Genomic DNA, 13,370 nt, shown 5'->3' on the forward strand with positions numbered 1-13,370 from the left:
TTATATTGCCAAGCTGCTTTCCAAAAATTTAATGATTTACACCATCACCAGAAATAAGAGTAGTAATAACGGCAGCTAATAAGTATTACAATTTATGATATTCCAGGCACTGGCACCCCACTCCAGTACTCTTGCCTGGAAAATCCCATGGACAGAGGAGCCTGGAGGGCTGCAGTCCGTGGGGTCGCTGAGGGTCGGACAGGACTGAGCGATTTCACTTTCACTTTTCACTTTCATGCACTGGAGAAGCACTCCAGTGTTCTTGCCTGGAGAATCCCAGGGATGGGAGAGCCTGGTGGGCTGCTGTCTATGGGGTCGCACAGAGTCGGACACAACTGAAGTGATTTAGCCGTAGCCGTAGGCACTATTTTAAGCACTTTATATCTGTTATCTTCTAAGACTGTTCTTTTAATGATGATTTGAAAGAGCAGATAGAAAAAACCTAGAACATCGCTTCTCGGCCTTTTGGCTAAGATCAAGTGTAGTATCTGTTCTTATCAGTTTAATATCTGATACGTCCTCTATCCGAGGACAATATATTAAATGGATTTTTGGAGCAGGGGGTTGGAATAGGAGCTTGCTCCGTCCACTCCACGCATCGACCTGGTATTGCAGTACTTCCAGGAACGGTGCACCCCCTACGGGGGGAAAAGAAAAAAAAAAAAAAAGAAAAAACCTAGAACAGTTTCATGTTGTCACCAGCTTCCCCTGACCTTCCACTGCCGACTCTGCCCATGAGTGACTGCAGAGACGGGACAGGCACAGGGGCATGCGGAAATGACAAGGACATTTTAGAAAAGAGAAGAAGATAAAGGCAAAGGTAGAAAAGCTCGAGGACAAAACCATGGTTGTACCCTCCCAGAAGTGACCAAATAAAACACTAATCTCCCTGTAGTCACCGTGGATCAACTTTAGAAACTGCCTTCCTTAAAATAAATGCTTGTTTTCATGCCATCGTAAGCGCTCAAATAGGTGTTTCTGTTCACGGTAAGTTTTCAGAACCGTTTTCCCTGGAAGACATGTGCTGGGAATTTCACATGAAGGGACTGTTTTCGAGACTCTGACTCAGGAACAAATCGCAGGCCCCAGGTCTTGGGATCTCAGCCACTCTGTCCTTTCCCACCTCCCAGCCATGCATCTCCAACAGGATCCAAGGGAACACAGCTCTTACCGCCAGAAGAGGCCAGGGCTGGGATGCTGACACCCTGAAGTCTAAAATGTTCTCTGCAGAATTTAGCCAGAAAGAAATGCCCACGTGTACCTGTGGTGCCCCCAACAGGCCGAGGCCGGGCCACTGACGGCCCCTCCTCAGAGTAGATCCCTCGGGCAGCAAATGAGGTGGCTTCAGACGATGCCTGGGGCTGTGGGGGCTCGGGAGGCACCAGCTCCGAAGACTGCAGCAAACCGGGTCCAAAACTGGGTCTGAAGGCGAAGCACACCCAAACATTAGGACCACATTTGCCTGGTTCTGGTAATTTATTAGGTCCACCCTCAGCCCTGAAGCAATATAAGACCTATGTGTCTGTTGGCTTATTAGCCATCTCTTCTCCCAGAACATGGGCTCCCCGAGGACAGGGACTCTACTTGCTCCTGACAAATCTCCTGTGCTACAAACTGTATATATACCATCCAGTACACATGCGGGAACATAGCTGATGCTTGACTAATCTGCCAGATGACTGGAGAAAAAATGCTCTAGTTTACAGACCCAAAAAGGGTGCATCTCAAGCTCCAGGGCACGTTCATCTCCAGTAGTCGACTAAAAGAGTGGATCTCAACCCTGGCTATATATTAGGGTTATCTGGGGAACCCACACCACACCCCAGACCTCCCAAAAATAGAATCTTTAGACATAGGACCCACACCATGGTAGTTTTTAAAGCTCCACTGATGTCCCTGAGTTTCATCAAGGCTGAAAACTAGTGCTCTAAAGCAGTGGTTCTCAAACTATTTAGTCTCAGGACGTACTTGCATTCATGAAAATAAGGACTCACAAGTGAAAGTGAAAGTCGCTCAGTGGTGTCTGACTCTTTGCAACCCCATGGGCTATTCCATGGAATTCTCCAGGCCAGAATACTGGAGTGGGTAGCCTTTCTCTTCTCCAGGGGATCTTCCCAACCCAGAGATCGAACCCAGGTCTCCCGAATTGTAGGTGGATTCTTTATCAGCTGAGCCACAAGGAAGCCCAAGAATTCTGGAGTGGGTAGCCCATCCCTTCTCCAGTGGATCGTCCCGACCCAGTAATTGAACCGGGGTCTCCTGCATTGCAGGCGGATTCTTTACCAACTGAGCTAAGAGGGAAGGATTCACAAGAGCTTTTGTTTATTTGGCTTCCCTGGTGGCTCAGATGGTAAAGAATCCGCCTGCAACGCAGGAGTCTGGGGTTCAGTCCCTGGCTCCAGAAGATCCCCTGGAGGAGGGTATGGCAACCCATTCCAGTATTCTTGCCTGAAGAATTCCATGGACAGAGGAGCTTGGCAGGCTACAGTCCACGGGGTCACAAAGAGTCAGACACAACTGAGTAACTAACACTTTCAAGAGTTCTTGTTTATGTGCAGTATATCTACAGATAAATATCATGTTCAAAATTAAAACAGAGCAAATGAAAAATTCATTTAAAAATAACAATATTAAACCTATTACACGTCAACATTTTTCACAGAATTAACTAATACTGGAGTGGGTAGCCATTCCCTTCTCCATGGAATCTTCCTGACACAGGGATCAAACCTGGGTCTCTTGGATTGCAGGTGGATTCTTTACCATCTGAGCCACCAGAGAAGCCCATATTTTCCTACATGCCCCCCACCCAAATTTAATGAGAAGTGTTCTACGTTTTAAAAAAAATTCCTTAATAGAAGATATCTGGATTCTCCTACACTTTGTATTCAATCAGTTTCCATCAGTTATTTTACGAAGAAAAGCATAAATATGTAGTTGGGAAAAGGAGGAAGATTTTAATAGCTTACCAAATAATATTCAAATAGTATTTCCGTTAAATATTCTTCTCTGAAACCACACCAAAACTCAACAATATTTCCTATAAAGGTTAGTGGCAATATTGACTCTGAAACTATCAATGAACTTTTCATCTTCTGTTATGGTAAAACTACTGGTCTTCCTTGCACTTTGAATAGACTCATGCATGATTGTATGACATTGCTCATTTGGAAAATAATGGTTCACTGAATTATGCAGACTTTCTTGATACTGACACATTTTATTTTGCAGTAACCCAAAATCACATTCATTAATATCACCACTGAGCTCATCAGAAAAAGGAAACTGTCCATTTCACTGTGGCAGACAAGTTTGTAAAATTTTAATTTCCAATTGAAAACTCAATTTAATCACTGGCAATAACTGCTGCCAGTTGTTTTCCTGCCCACTGCTCATTTTCAAAGCCAAACACTCAAGTCCACAGGCTGTTTGTTTGAGCAAAAACATGGCAACAGTTAGATCAGTTCTCAACTCCAAGGCCATAATCAGCAGAAGTGCTTTAAATGTGTCTCCTCTCCTGTCATCCAGACTGTTAAGAGACTCTAGGATCTAGGTTTAATAAAATTAATTTTGGGGCTTCCCTGGTGGTCCAGTGGTTAAGAATCTGCCTGCCTATGCAGGGGACACAGGTTTGATCCCTGGTCTGGGAAGATCCCACATGCCATGGAGCAACTAAGCCCATGCACCACAATTACTGAGCCCTTGCCTCTAGAGCTCACAAGCCACAGCTACTGAAGCTCGCATACTCTAGAGCCTGTGCTCCACAACAAGAGGAGCTACTGCCATGAGAAGCCTCCACACCACAACGAAGAGTAGCCCCTGCTCTCCACAACTAGAGAAAGCCTGCACAGCAGTTAAGACTCACCACAGCCAAAAATAAATAAGTCTTTAAAATTTATTTTTACTGTTTCAATGATACACTAACATAAAATTGGCATTTTAAAAAATGCTGTAAAAAATAAAAATAAAAACATCTGTGATTGCCCAGCAGTGAGGAAGACTGGAATGAGTCCTTGAACAGCTAGGTGTCACTGTCTGGATTCAAGCCAAGGCACCACAGCTTCACCTACCACTGCATTCATACCTCCGTACAAAGGTCAAAGCAATGAGAAAAGTCAGATGACATCTTTATATTATTATAAAAATAGCTTTGACCTCACAGACCTCCCTCAACGGGCCTCAAGGACCCTCTAGGGATCTGAGAATCTCACCCGAGAACCACTCTTTTGAAGATACTCAAAAATAAAAAAAAAAGGATGGTTTAGTTATAATTCCTTGCAAATGACAGTTAACCAGTAATTAATAGATTAAAACTTGGACTGCACGGAGATCAAACCAGTCCATCCTAAAGTAAATCAGTCCTGAATATCCCTTGGAAGGACTGATGCTGAAGCTGAAGCTCCAATACTTTAGCCACCTGATATGAAGAAGTGACTCATTGGAAAAGACCCTGATGCTGGGAAAGACTGAAGGCAGGAGGAGAAGGGGATGACAGAGGATGAGATGGTTGTATGGCATCACTGACTTGATGCACATGAGTTTGAGCAAGCTCCAGGAGTTGGTGATGGACAGGGAAGCCTGGCATGCTGCAGTCCATGTGGTCGCAAAGAGTTGGACATGACTGAGCAACTGAACTGACTAATAGATTAAACCAGTTTGATGAGAAAGTACACCAACTTGCTCTGATTCTACACTGTCATTTCTGGAGTACAGTTCATAAACTGAAACCCAGGCAACCTGTATTACTCTCTTGAAATAACTGCTGCTGTTTCTGATTGACCTCAGAAAGAGTGTCTGACATCTCTGACCTTACAGATCTAAGAGCTTAACCAATACACACTCCTCCTTCCAGCCCTGTAAACTAGAGCTCACCTAAACTAATTATAATCTCTGGACCATTAACCTAGGAACAAGAGCTTGCCTTTTTATTAATGATTTCTGCTTTATCCAATCAATTAGCACCCTCCTGCTTATATCTACACCCCTTTCATCCTAAACTGTATACTCCGAGAGTTCTGTGTGATCCAAATACTCTAATTTACCTCGGGTGACCATAAAATTTAGCATCCAAACCAGAACACTTTTGAGAGTGGAATTTACAATTATGCTGAACAACAGGAATACATTAGGATTGAACCAGGCAAAACCAGATCATGTGGTCCCCCTAGCATTAGCTTTTGCCCTGGATCATCTAATCTCTACCTGTTCCCTTTACTTTGTTGCTTTTGGACCACAAAGCAGTGCCTGGAGAAGGGGAGGAGGGCTGGGGAAAAACAAAATCTTCTGAAAATGAGGGCAAATAAAGAGAAAGTAAGGAGAAAGCAGATTACACTCCTACTTCTGTGTGACTAGAGGGATAGCTGAATCATTCAAGGGATAGTTGAATGTGATTTCTGAGTCTAAGTCTTTATTACAATTCCTTCATTGTAATAAATCAATTGTCTATTCACATGTGGGTCTGATTATGAATGCTCTTTTCTGTTCTATTGGTCTACTTGTCTTGCTTTACAGCAATACCACACTCCTCATTCCTTGACAGTAATTTGCAACATTTAGAATATAGTCCTAACATCTTATTCTTCTTTCTCAAAGTGTCTTGGCTACTCTTGGCCCCTTGCATATCCACATATATTTTAGAGTGAGTTCGTCAATTTCCACATATTAAAAAATGCAACAGAGACAGCAAAAGAGACACAGATATAAAGAACAGACTTTTGGACTCTGTGGGGGAAGGCGAGGGTGGGATGATTTGAGAGAACAGCATTGAAACATGTCTATTACCATATGTGAAACAGATGACCAGTCCAAGTTCGATGCATCAAACAGGGCACTCAAAGCCGGGGCACTGGGACAGCTCAGAGGGACGGGATGGGGAGGGGGTTCTGGACAGGGGAACACATGTACACCCGTGGCTGATTCATGTCAGTGTCCGGCCAGAACCACCACAATATGGAAAAGTAATTAGCCTCCAATTATAATAAATGAATTAATTTTTAAAAATCAATAAAAAATGCAACAAACTATTGGGATTTTGAATGGGACTGCAATGAATCTGTAGACCATTTGGGGAGATTTGACATTTTAAAAATATTGAGTTGCACAATCCATGAATATCTTTCTTTAGAAGGCTTGAATATCCTCAGTTAGATTTATCCTGAGGTATTTTGTATTTTTGAATGCTATTTTGCATAGTACCTTTAAATTTTTTTTATTTTCTGTCATTGCTCATGAACAGAAGAGATTTTTGTATACTGGTCTTATAATGTATACTGATCTTGTTCATTTTGGTATCCAACTACTTTGGAATTTAATTATTAAGATCTTGCTATTTGGCCATCTTGCTAAAGTTCCTTAGTTCTAACAATTCATGTGTTGACATTTTAGGATTTTTCTACCACAAAAATATATCATCTGTTAATAATAACAGTATTAATTCTCTATTTGAATTCCTTAGTCTTTCTGTTACTTTTTCTTGCATTATTATACTGGCTAGGATGGCCAGGGCAATGCTGAATAGAAGTAATGCAAGCAGGCAACTTTGTCTTGCTTTTGCTCTCAAAGGGAAAGTTTTTAACATTTCACCATTAACCAGTATTAACCAAGATACTTTTATCAGATTCCTATCTGTCTGCTTCTATCCTGTGTTTACAAAGATTTCTACTATGAACGGATGTTGAACTTTATCAAATGTTGTATCTATTGAAATGAGAAGATTTTCCTCCTTTATTCACTTCGAAGTGGTGAATTACAATGATTTTTTAAAATATTCCATTACTCTTGTACTGCTAGAAAAAAATCCAATTTGATTATGATGTGATAGCCTATTGTATTATATTGCTGGATACACTTGCTAATATACAGTTTCAAATTTTTGGCATCTATGTTCACGAATGAAACTGGCCCTTAATGTTTCCTGCCTTGCAATGTCCTTGTCCTTTCTGTTTTTGGTTATCAAGGTTATGCTGGTCTCACAAAATGAGTTAGGGAGTGTTTTCTTTTTTTCTGTTCTTTAGGAGAGTTTGTATGATACTGGTATCTTTTCTTCCTTCAGTGTTTGGTAGAATTTACTGTTAAAGCCACTGGGCCCTGAAGTTTTCTTTGTAGAAAGAATTTTAATAATGATTTTAATCTCTTTAATAGTTATAGGACTATTCAGGTCTTCTCTTTCTAGGAGTTTTTCAAAGAACTAACTTTCAGCTTTGCTGATCTTCTCTAGTATGGCATTTGTTTTCTACTTCACTGATTCTATTCTTATTTTTATTATTTCCTTCCTTCTACTTCCCTAGGTTTTAAGACTTTTTTTCATATGAACCATTTTAAAAGTCTTTATTGAACTTGCTACACTATTGCTTCTGTTGTTTATGACCTGGTTTTTTGGCCATGAGGCACAAGGGATCTTTGCTCCCTTACCAGGGAATGAATCTGCACCCTCTGCATTGGAAGGCGGAGCCTTAACCACTGGACCACCAGGGAAGTCCCCCCAAAACTTCTGATACAGTGCATTTTTAGGACTCCAAATCTCATGAGTCTTGTCAAAATTTTGCTCAGTTTCTCAGCCACCTTGTCTGGAATCAGCAGTATCCGTGGAAGAAAGTGGACCCAAAAGCAGGGTTCACTTCTCTGGATTTGCTAGATCTTGACTCCATTCTGTTTCACTGCCCTGATGGCTACCTGGTGTTTTGTTTTTGTTCTTAAATCTTGTCCAGCTTTTCTAGTTATCATGAGCAAATTATCTAGTCTGTCATTACCAGAAGCAGGACTTAAATTCTAACTTTTTTCCTCCTCTTCTGGTTACACCAAGATAACACACAACTCAGAGTTTCATTTCTGTTCATATTAGCTAAAAGAAACAAAGCCTGCAAAAGTTAAGAAAAAGCCTATGTGAAAAAATCCTGATACATTTTCTCCTAAAAACCTTACCTAGGTAATGGGCCTGATGGGGGAGTCATTCCATAGTCTTCATATCTCTGGAAGAAATTCAAAAGAAGATGAAGATTAACATTCAATCCTTATTATGAAGTGACAACAGCAAACTTGGAAATTTAGATTTGCAGGATCAGCTTCCAAGAGATTTATTTTCTCATAAAAAGTTAGCATGCTTTCATGGCATTCCGCCACCATGTAATGCTAGAAGCTTCAGTTTGGGAACTGGGCTAATACACAACCAGCTTCCAGATCTTTCTTTCTTTTGTAAAAATATTAACAAGAGACAGGGTTCCTGCACCTGCCCTTCCCTACAAGCTTATCCTCCACAAACCTGTATCTTCTGCTAATCAGATGGGCCTTCGTTGCCATATTCAGTGTAAAAGACTCCATCAACATGGACCACAATGGTCACCAGATCTAGTGGGTACCTATTAGCAATTCAGATACACTCAAGAAACTAAACAATGCAAAAGTTGTTCCATGTTGTACAATGCTATAAAAAGAGAGAGAGATCCTAAAAGATGAAGTAAACACATTCCGTTATGAATAATACCAAGGAGGTCCAGCCATACTCCCTGCCCTTAAATTCCATAAGATGTCCATGTATCCTTCAATCCTCTCTTCTTATTTGAACTAATCTGCACTAACCAAGTGCTCTTTGACTAAAGCAAGATGGCACCAAATTTAAAGAAATCTAGACTTATGTTGCATTCCTCATGAAATCAATATATCCTAACCCTAGCATAGTTGGGACTCAGGCTTTTAACACTTTTTTTCGACAACTATGAATCATGATTTTGGAGTCAGATATTTTAGTAGGATAGTAATTCTGGACAGCATCATACCCAACTCCACTCAGTTTAAATTTCTGGCTCCAGGATAGGAGTCCCATATTAAGTTACTACATCAGCCTTGCTTCTGGACTTGCTCTCATATGAGATTTTTTTTTTTTATGCTGCCATTTACTGAATTATTATTTTGCTATGCACTATATGAACACTGATTCAGGTCTACAGCAATGCTAAAAAGTGTTCACTACCTACTGTTTACAGATGAAACCAAAACACAAAGAAATTAAACAATGTCCTTCTAATCTATCTTTCTGACTCCAAAGACTAAGCTTTTAATCACTGAGCTGCACCACCCATGATTTCTAAAACCAGACTTTCCCTCTTAAATAAATTTCTACTGGTGGGAGGCAGGGGGGCAGATAGGGAGTAGCAGCTTTGGCATCAGACACACTGACCAAATCACTCTTATTTCCCTTGGTCTCTTTCCTTAGGCCAAGAAGGACAAAACAATCTCTGCACCTCATAGAGTCTCAAAGGGATTACTAGACTTGAAACTGTACTCAAATTACTTCACCTCTGACCCTCACTGCTTCCCTTCCCTTGGCAAAGGGAGAGAAATTTAGAACCCCTCAGAGTTCCACAACTGAGGTAAAATAAGCCAAAGGGGATTATGGAAGAAGAGAGGAACAGGATGAAAAGGAGAGTCAATTTATTTTCCAAATAATTAAACAGAAAGCTGAGACTGGATCAAGATTATCCTTTACAGAATAAAATGGCCCCTGTGCTTTCAACACAGTTTGGCTTTTTAAAAAAAATATTCATATGCAAAATAATATTTTAAAAAAAAGGTCAAGACTTTACAGTTTATCTGTCAGGATTTCACAAGGTCTAATAAGTGAAAAACTAAAAAGAAAAACAATGCAAAGTAGCTGACCACTCTTTACCAGATCTATTACTGCAGTGCTAGGCATTTCTACTCTACTGTAGTCAGAAAAAGGGCATTATTTTTCTAGAGACTGCTGCTGCTGCTGTTGCTTCAGTCGTGTCTGACTCTGTGCAACCCCATAGACGGCAGCCCACTAGGCTCCCCCATTCTGGGATTCTCCAGGCAAGAACACTGGAGTGGGTTGCCATTTCCTTCTCCAATGCATGAAAGTGAAAAGCGAAAGTGAAGTCGCTCAGTCGTGTCCGACCCTTAGCGCCCCATGGACTGCAGCCTTCCAGGCTCCTCCATCCATGGGATTTTCCAGGCAAGAGTACTGGAGTGGGTTGCCGTTGCCTTCTCTGGGGACTACATGCCCCCAATGATGGCAGGCATTTCCTTTACATGGGTCACACTTGTTAAAAATTAAAGTCTGGAGGACAAAGAGAATTTTAAGGTTGCAATCATCTAGGTGAATAAAAATCCCATTTTAATGCATTCTTTCTTTCTATTCCATATAAAACAAGCCAACAAAGCAAGAAAGACAAATGATGGGTGGAGTCTGGGAGAGGCCTGAGGTAAAGCAACCAGATGGCAAGGAGCGTTAGTAAAATCTCAGGTATTCACACCTGCCACTTGGAGGACAAATCCAAGGAGGTTAACTTTACCTAGGAAAGCAGAAATACTACCTCTCAAGTGGCCTGACTCACCAGTGCATAACTAACACTTTTACACTGGCAAGAAAGGGATAAAAGTGTCATCAGATGCTCTATAAACATTCACTGAAACCATCCTGAAATCCACATTTCAGTGGTTTTTACTATAGTCAGAAGGAGCAAATAAAAGGTGATCAGGTTCCTCCTGGCAACAAACGATAACTTTACAAACAATTTATAAGCATGTTTAAGTTATATTAGATATGCCCAAATACAACCAATGATCTGGTTTTCCGCTAAATTAAATTGCTACCACTCCCATCAAAACACTAAGGATAATCAACTAGTAGGGAAAACAATAGATATGACTTATAATCAAATCAATGCCTTCAATCATAACTGAAGGCAGAGAAAAAAGAACAATGTAGCTAAAGCTGCAGATAAACTGATAGATACAGAAAAGGGACAGAGATGAGCCAACACAAAAATAATTGTTATCTTCAATCCAACAAAGAAAACTGCTTCAGAAACGAAAGGAAGTTTCCCTGACATGGATGAAAGAATTGAATATGAAGATTAAATGGATACTGGTTATTCAGGGGAGAAAATATTCCGAAAAATTGGTTGAATGCCAAGAACTATTTATGCTTCCCAGAGGACAGGACACGTACATCTCCTATCAGGAAGGGAGCAATTAAGGCCACAGATTTCTGCACCAAACAACTCAAGGAACAGAAAGAAGCAACATGTACATGCCAGCAGCCAACAAGTGTAGGTTGGGAAGTGAGATGAGAATTCTCCTTTTGGAAAACACGAGACTAACCCAAGAGGCTCCTGGAAGGTCTCCCTCTTCACTCAAGTCCTCCTGTCCCCATAGATGCATCTACCGTGTTAGCCTCTCAGCTCCTCAAAACCAAAAAACAGCATTTTACTTGTCAGTCACCACCCTGACATTCCACTTTCAAAACACGAGATTAACCCAAGAGGCTCCTGGAAGGTCTCCCTCTTCACTCAAGTCCTCCTGTCCCCATAGATGCATCTACCGTGTTAGCCTCTCAGCTCCTCAAAACCAAAAAACAGCATTTTACTTGTCAGCCACCACCCTGACATTCCACTTTCAAAACCAGAGGCAGGGAGGTGGTCAGGAAATCTTTCAATAATCTTGGTGAGAGATGATGATGACTCCGCCAGTGTAATACGGTGGACAGCTTTGAGAGGAAGAGTCTCCAAAGCTCTAGCACGTTTAATCAAGCTCAACTTCCTCCACTTCCCCTTTCTGTGCTGATCTACCATCACTTCAACTCTACCCTCTGACCTGCATATCTCTTCCCGGCTGTCTTATCACCACACATGCCTGATAAAGCCCCAGTCCTGGATCAGTCCGATTGCCTATTCTCTCCTTGTCTACACCTGGGTATCTGAATGCTGGTAAACTACAAAGCTTTAATTTGTGCCACTATAATTTCACGATCCTCAGTCTCAACAGCGGCCTCAAGGCTAAGTGATTACTTCCAGGTCCCTAGTCTGCTTTCTCTCATTCTCCTCCATAAGTATTTCATGTTTCCACTCTCCCTCAACCCTCTTGCCTTGCCACACTTCTCTCATTCTCAAGAGATGACTCTGCTTTCTCTACTGTGAGAACAGAAACCAACGTAGGGAGTCTGGGTTCAATCCTTGGTCAGGGAACAGGATCCCACATGCTGCAATTCAGAGTCTTGCCACAACTAAAGATCCCATATGCCGCAATGAACATCGAAGATCCCAGATCCTGCATGCCACAACTATTTAATAAGACCCAGAGTGGCCAAATAAATATTAATAAACTAATATTTTTAAAAGGTTGAATTTGATCTGTATCCTTTAAATTTTTCAATGCTTCTAATTAATGTGCTCAATCTTTCCTCTAGGTTCCTAGACATACAAAACTCCATTATAATAATTCTTTTAATATCTCTGTCTACTAATACTATGCTGCTGCTACTGCTGCTCAGTCACTTTAGTCGTGCCCGACTCTGTGCGACCCCATAGACTCTGTGCGACCCCACAGACCCCATAGACCCCACCAGGCTCCCCCGTCCCTGGGATTCTTCAGGCAAGAACACTGGAGTGGGTTGCCATTTCCATCTCCAATGCATGAAGGTGAAAAGTGAAGGTGAAGTCACTCAGTCGTGTCCAACTCTTAGCTGTACCATTTTCTTGCTTCTCTGCTTGTCTGGTTAGTTTTGATTGGATGTTAGACATTATTCAGTTTACCTTGTTGGATGCTGTATATTTTTGGTTTTCTATATTAATATTCCTGAGCTTTGTTCAGTTTCAGGTCTTACTTTTTTCTGTGTTAGGCAAAATGAGAGGAGCTTTAACCTGGGGCTATTTGCCCCACTACTGAGGCAAAACTCTTCTGAGTACTCTAACTGATGCTCTGTGAATTATGAGGTTTTCTACAGTGCACCAAAAAAAAAAACCGACTAGTCATCTCAGACTGCCATCACAAAATACCACCGATTGGGTGGCTTAAAAAACAGAAATTTATTTTTTCACAGTTCTGGAGGTGGAAAATCCACAGTCAAGTTTCCAGCAGGTTCAGTTGTTGCTAGGAGCTTTCCTCCTGGCTTGTGGATAGCTGTCTACTTGCTGTGTCCTCACACGGTGGACTGCGAGCCCCAGTGTCTCTTCCTCTTTTTATAAGGATACCAGTTCTATCAGATCAGGGATGCAACCGTATGACCTCATTTAACTTTGACTTCCTCCTTCAAGACTCAGTCTCCAATATGTGTGCATGGGGGCTTATGCGTCAACATACAAATTTTGGGAGAATACAATTCAATCCACAGCAGGAACATTTTCCCATGCTTATGTGAGCTCTGAGGATTGTTCCCTTTAATCTCTTAGTGCGGTTCTTTCCCTCATCTGGGGTAGTGTCCTCACACCTTAAAACTGATCAAAACTCAAATGAAGATTCTCTGCAACCTCTGGAAGCATCTCTGTGTGCTTCTCTCTGCTTTCCCGCACTGTCTGTTGTGAACTCTAGCTCTCTTCTCCTTCCCACACTCACCACTCGATTCTCTCAACTCAGGG

At 41.5% G+C, this 13,370-nt stretch overlaps 1 protein-coding gene and 1 non-coding gene across 5 annotated transcripts in view; one reads left to right on the forward strand and one right to left on the reverse strand.

Annotated features, from left to right (window-relative positions):
- Nucleotides 1–13,370, reverse strand: part of KIAA1549 (KIAA1549 ortholog) — a 125,632-nt gene that overhangs the window by 10,993 nt on the left and 101,269 nt on the right. For all 4 annotated transcript variants that reach the window (XM_025291609.3, XM_045166466.1, XM_044946938.2 and 1 more), the window contains exons 17-18: nucleotides 7,921–7,967; nucleotides 1,262–1,422 (exon numbers count right to left, since the gene is read on the reverse strand). In XM_025291609.3, coding sequence (XP_025147394.3) covers nucleotides 1,262–1,422; nucleotides 7,921–7,967 — 208 coding nt within the window. The remainder of the gene's footprint in view (nucleotides 1–1,261; nucleotides 1,423–7,920; nucleotides 7,968–13,370) is intronic.
- On the forward strand, nucleotides 450–640 carry LOC123466124. The gene has a single exon (XR_006641359.1). It is a non-coding gene; the product is annotated as a U2 spliceosomal RNA (small nuclear RNA).

This window comes from Bubalus bubalis, chromosome 8 (genome assembly GCF_019923935.1).
Source record: "Bubalus bubalis isolate 160015118507 breed Murrah chromosome 8, NDDB_SH_1, whole genome shotgun sequence".
NCBI classification, from domain to species: Eukaryota; Metazoa; Chordata; class Mammalia; order Artiodactyla; family Bovidae; genus Bubalus; species Bubalus bubalis.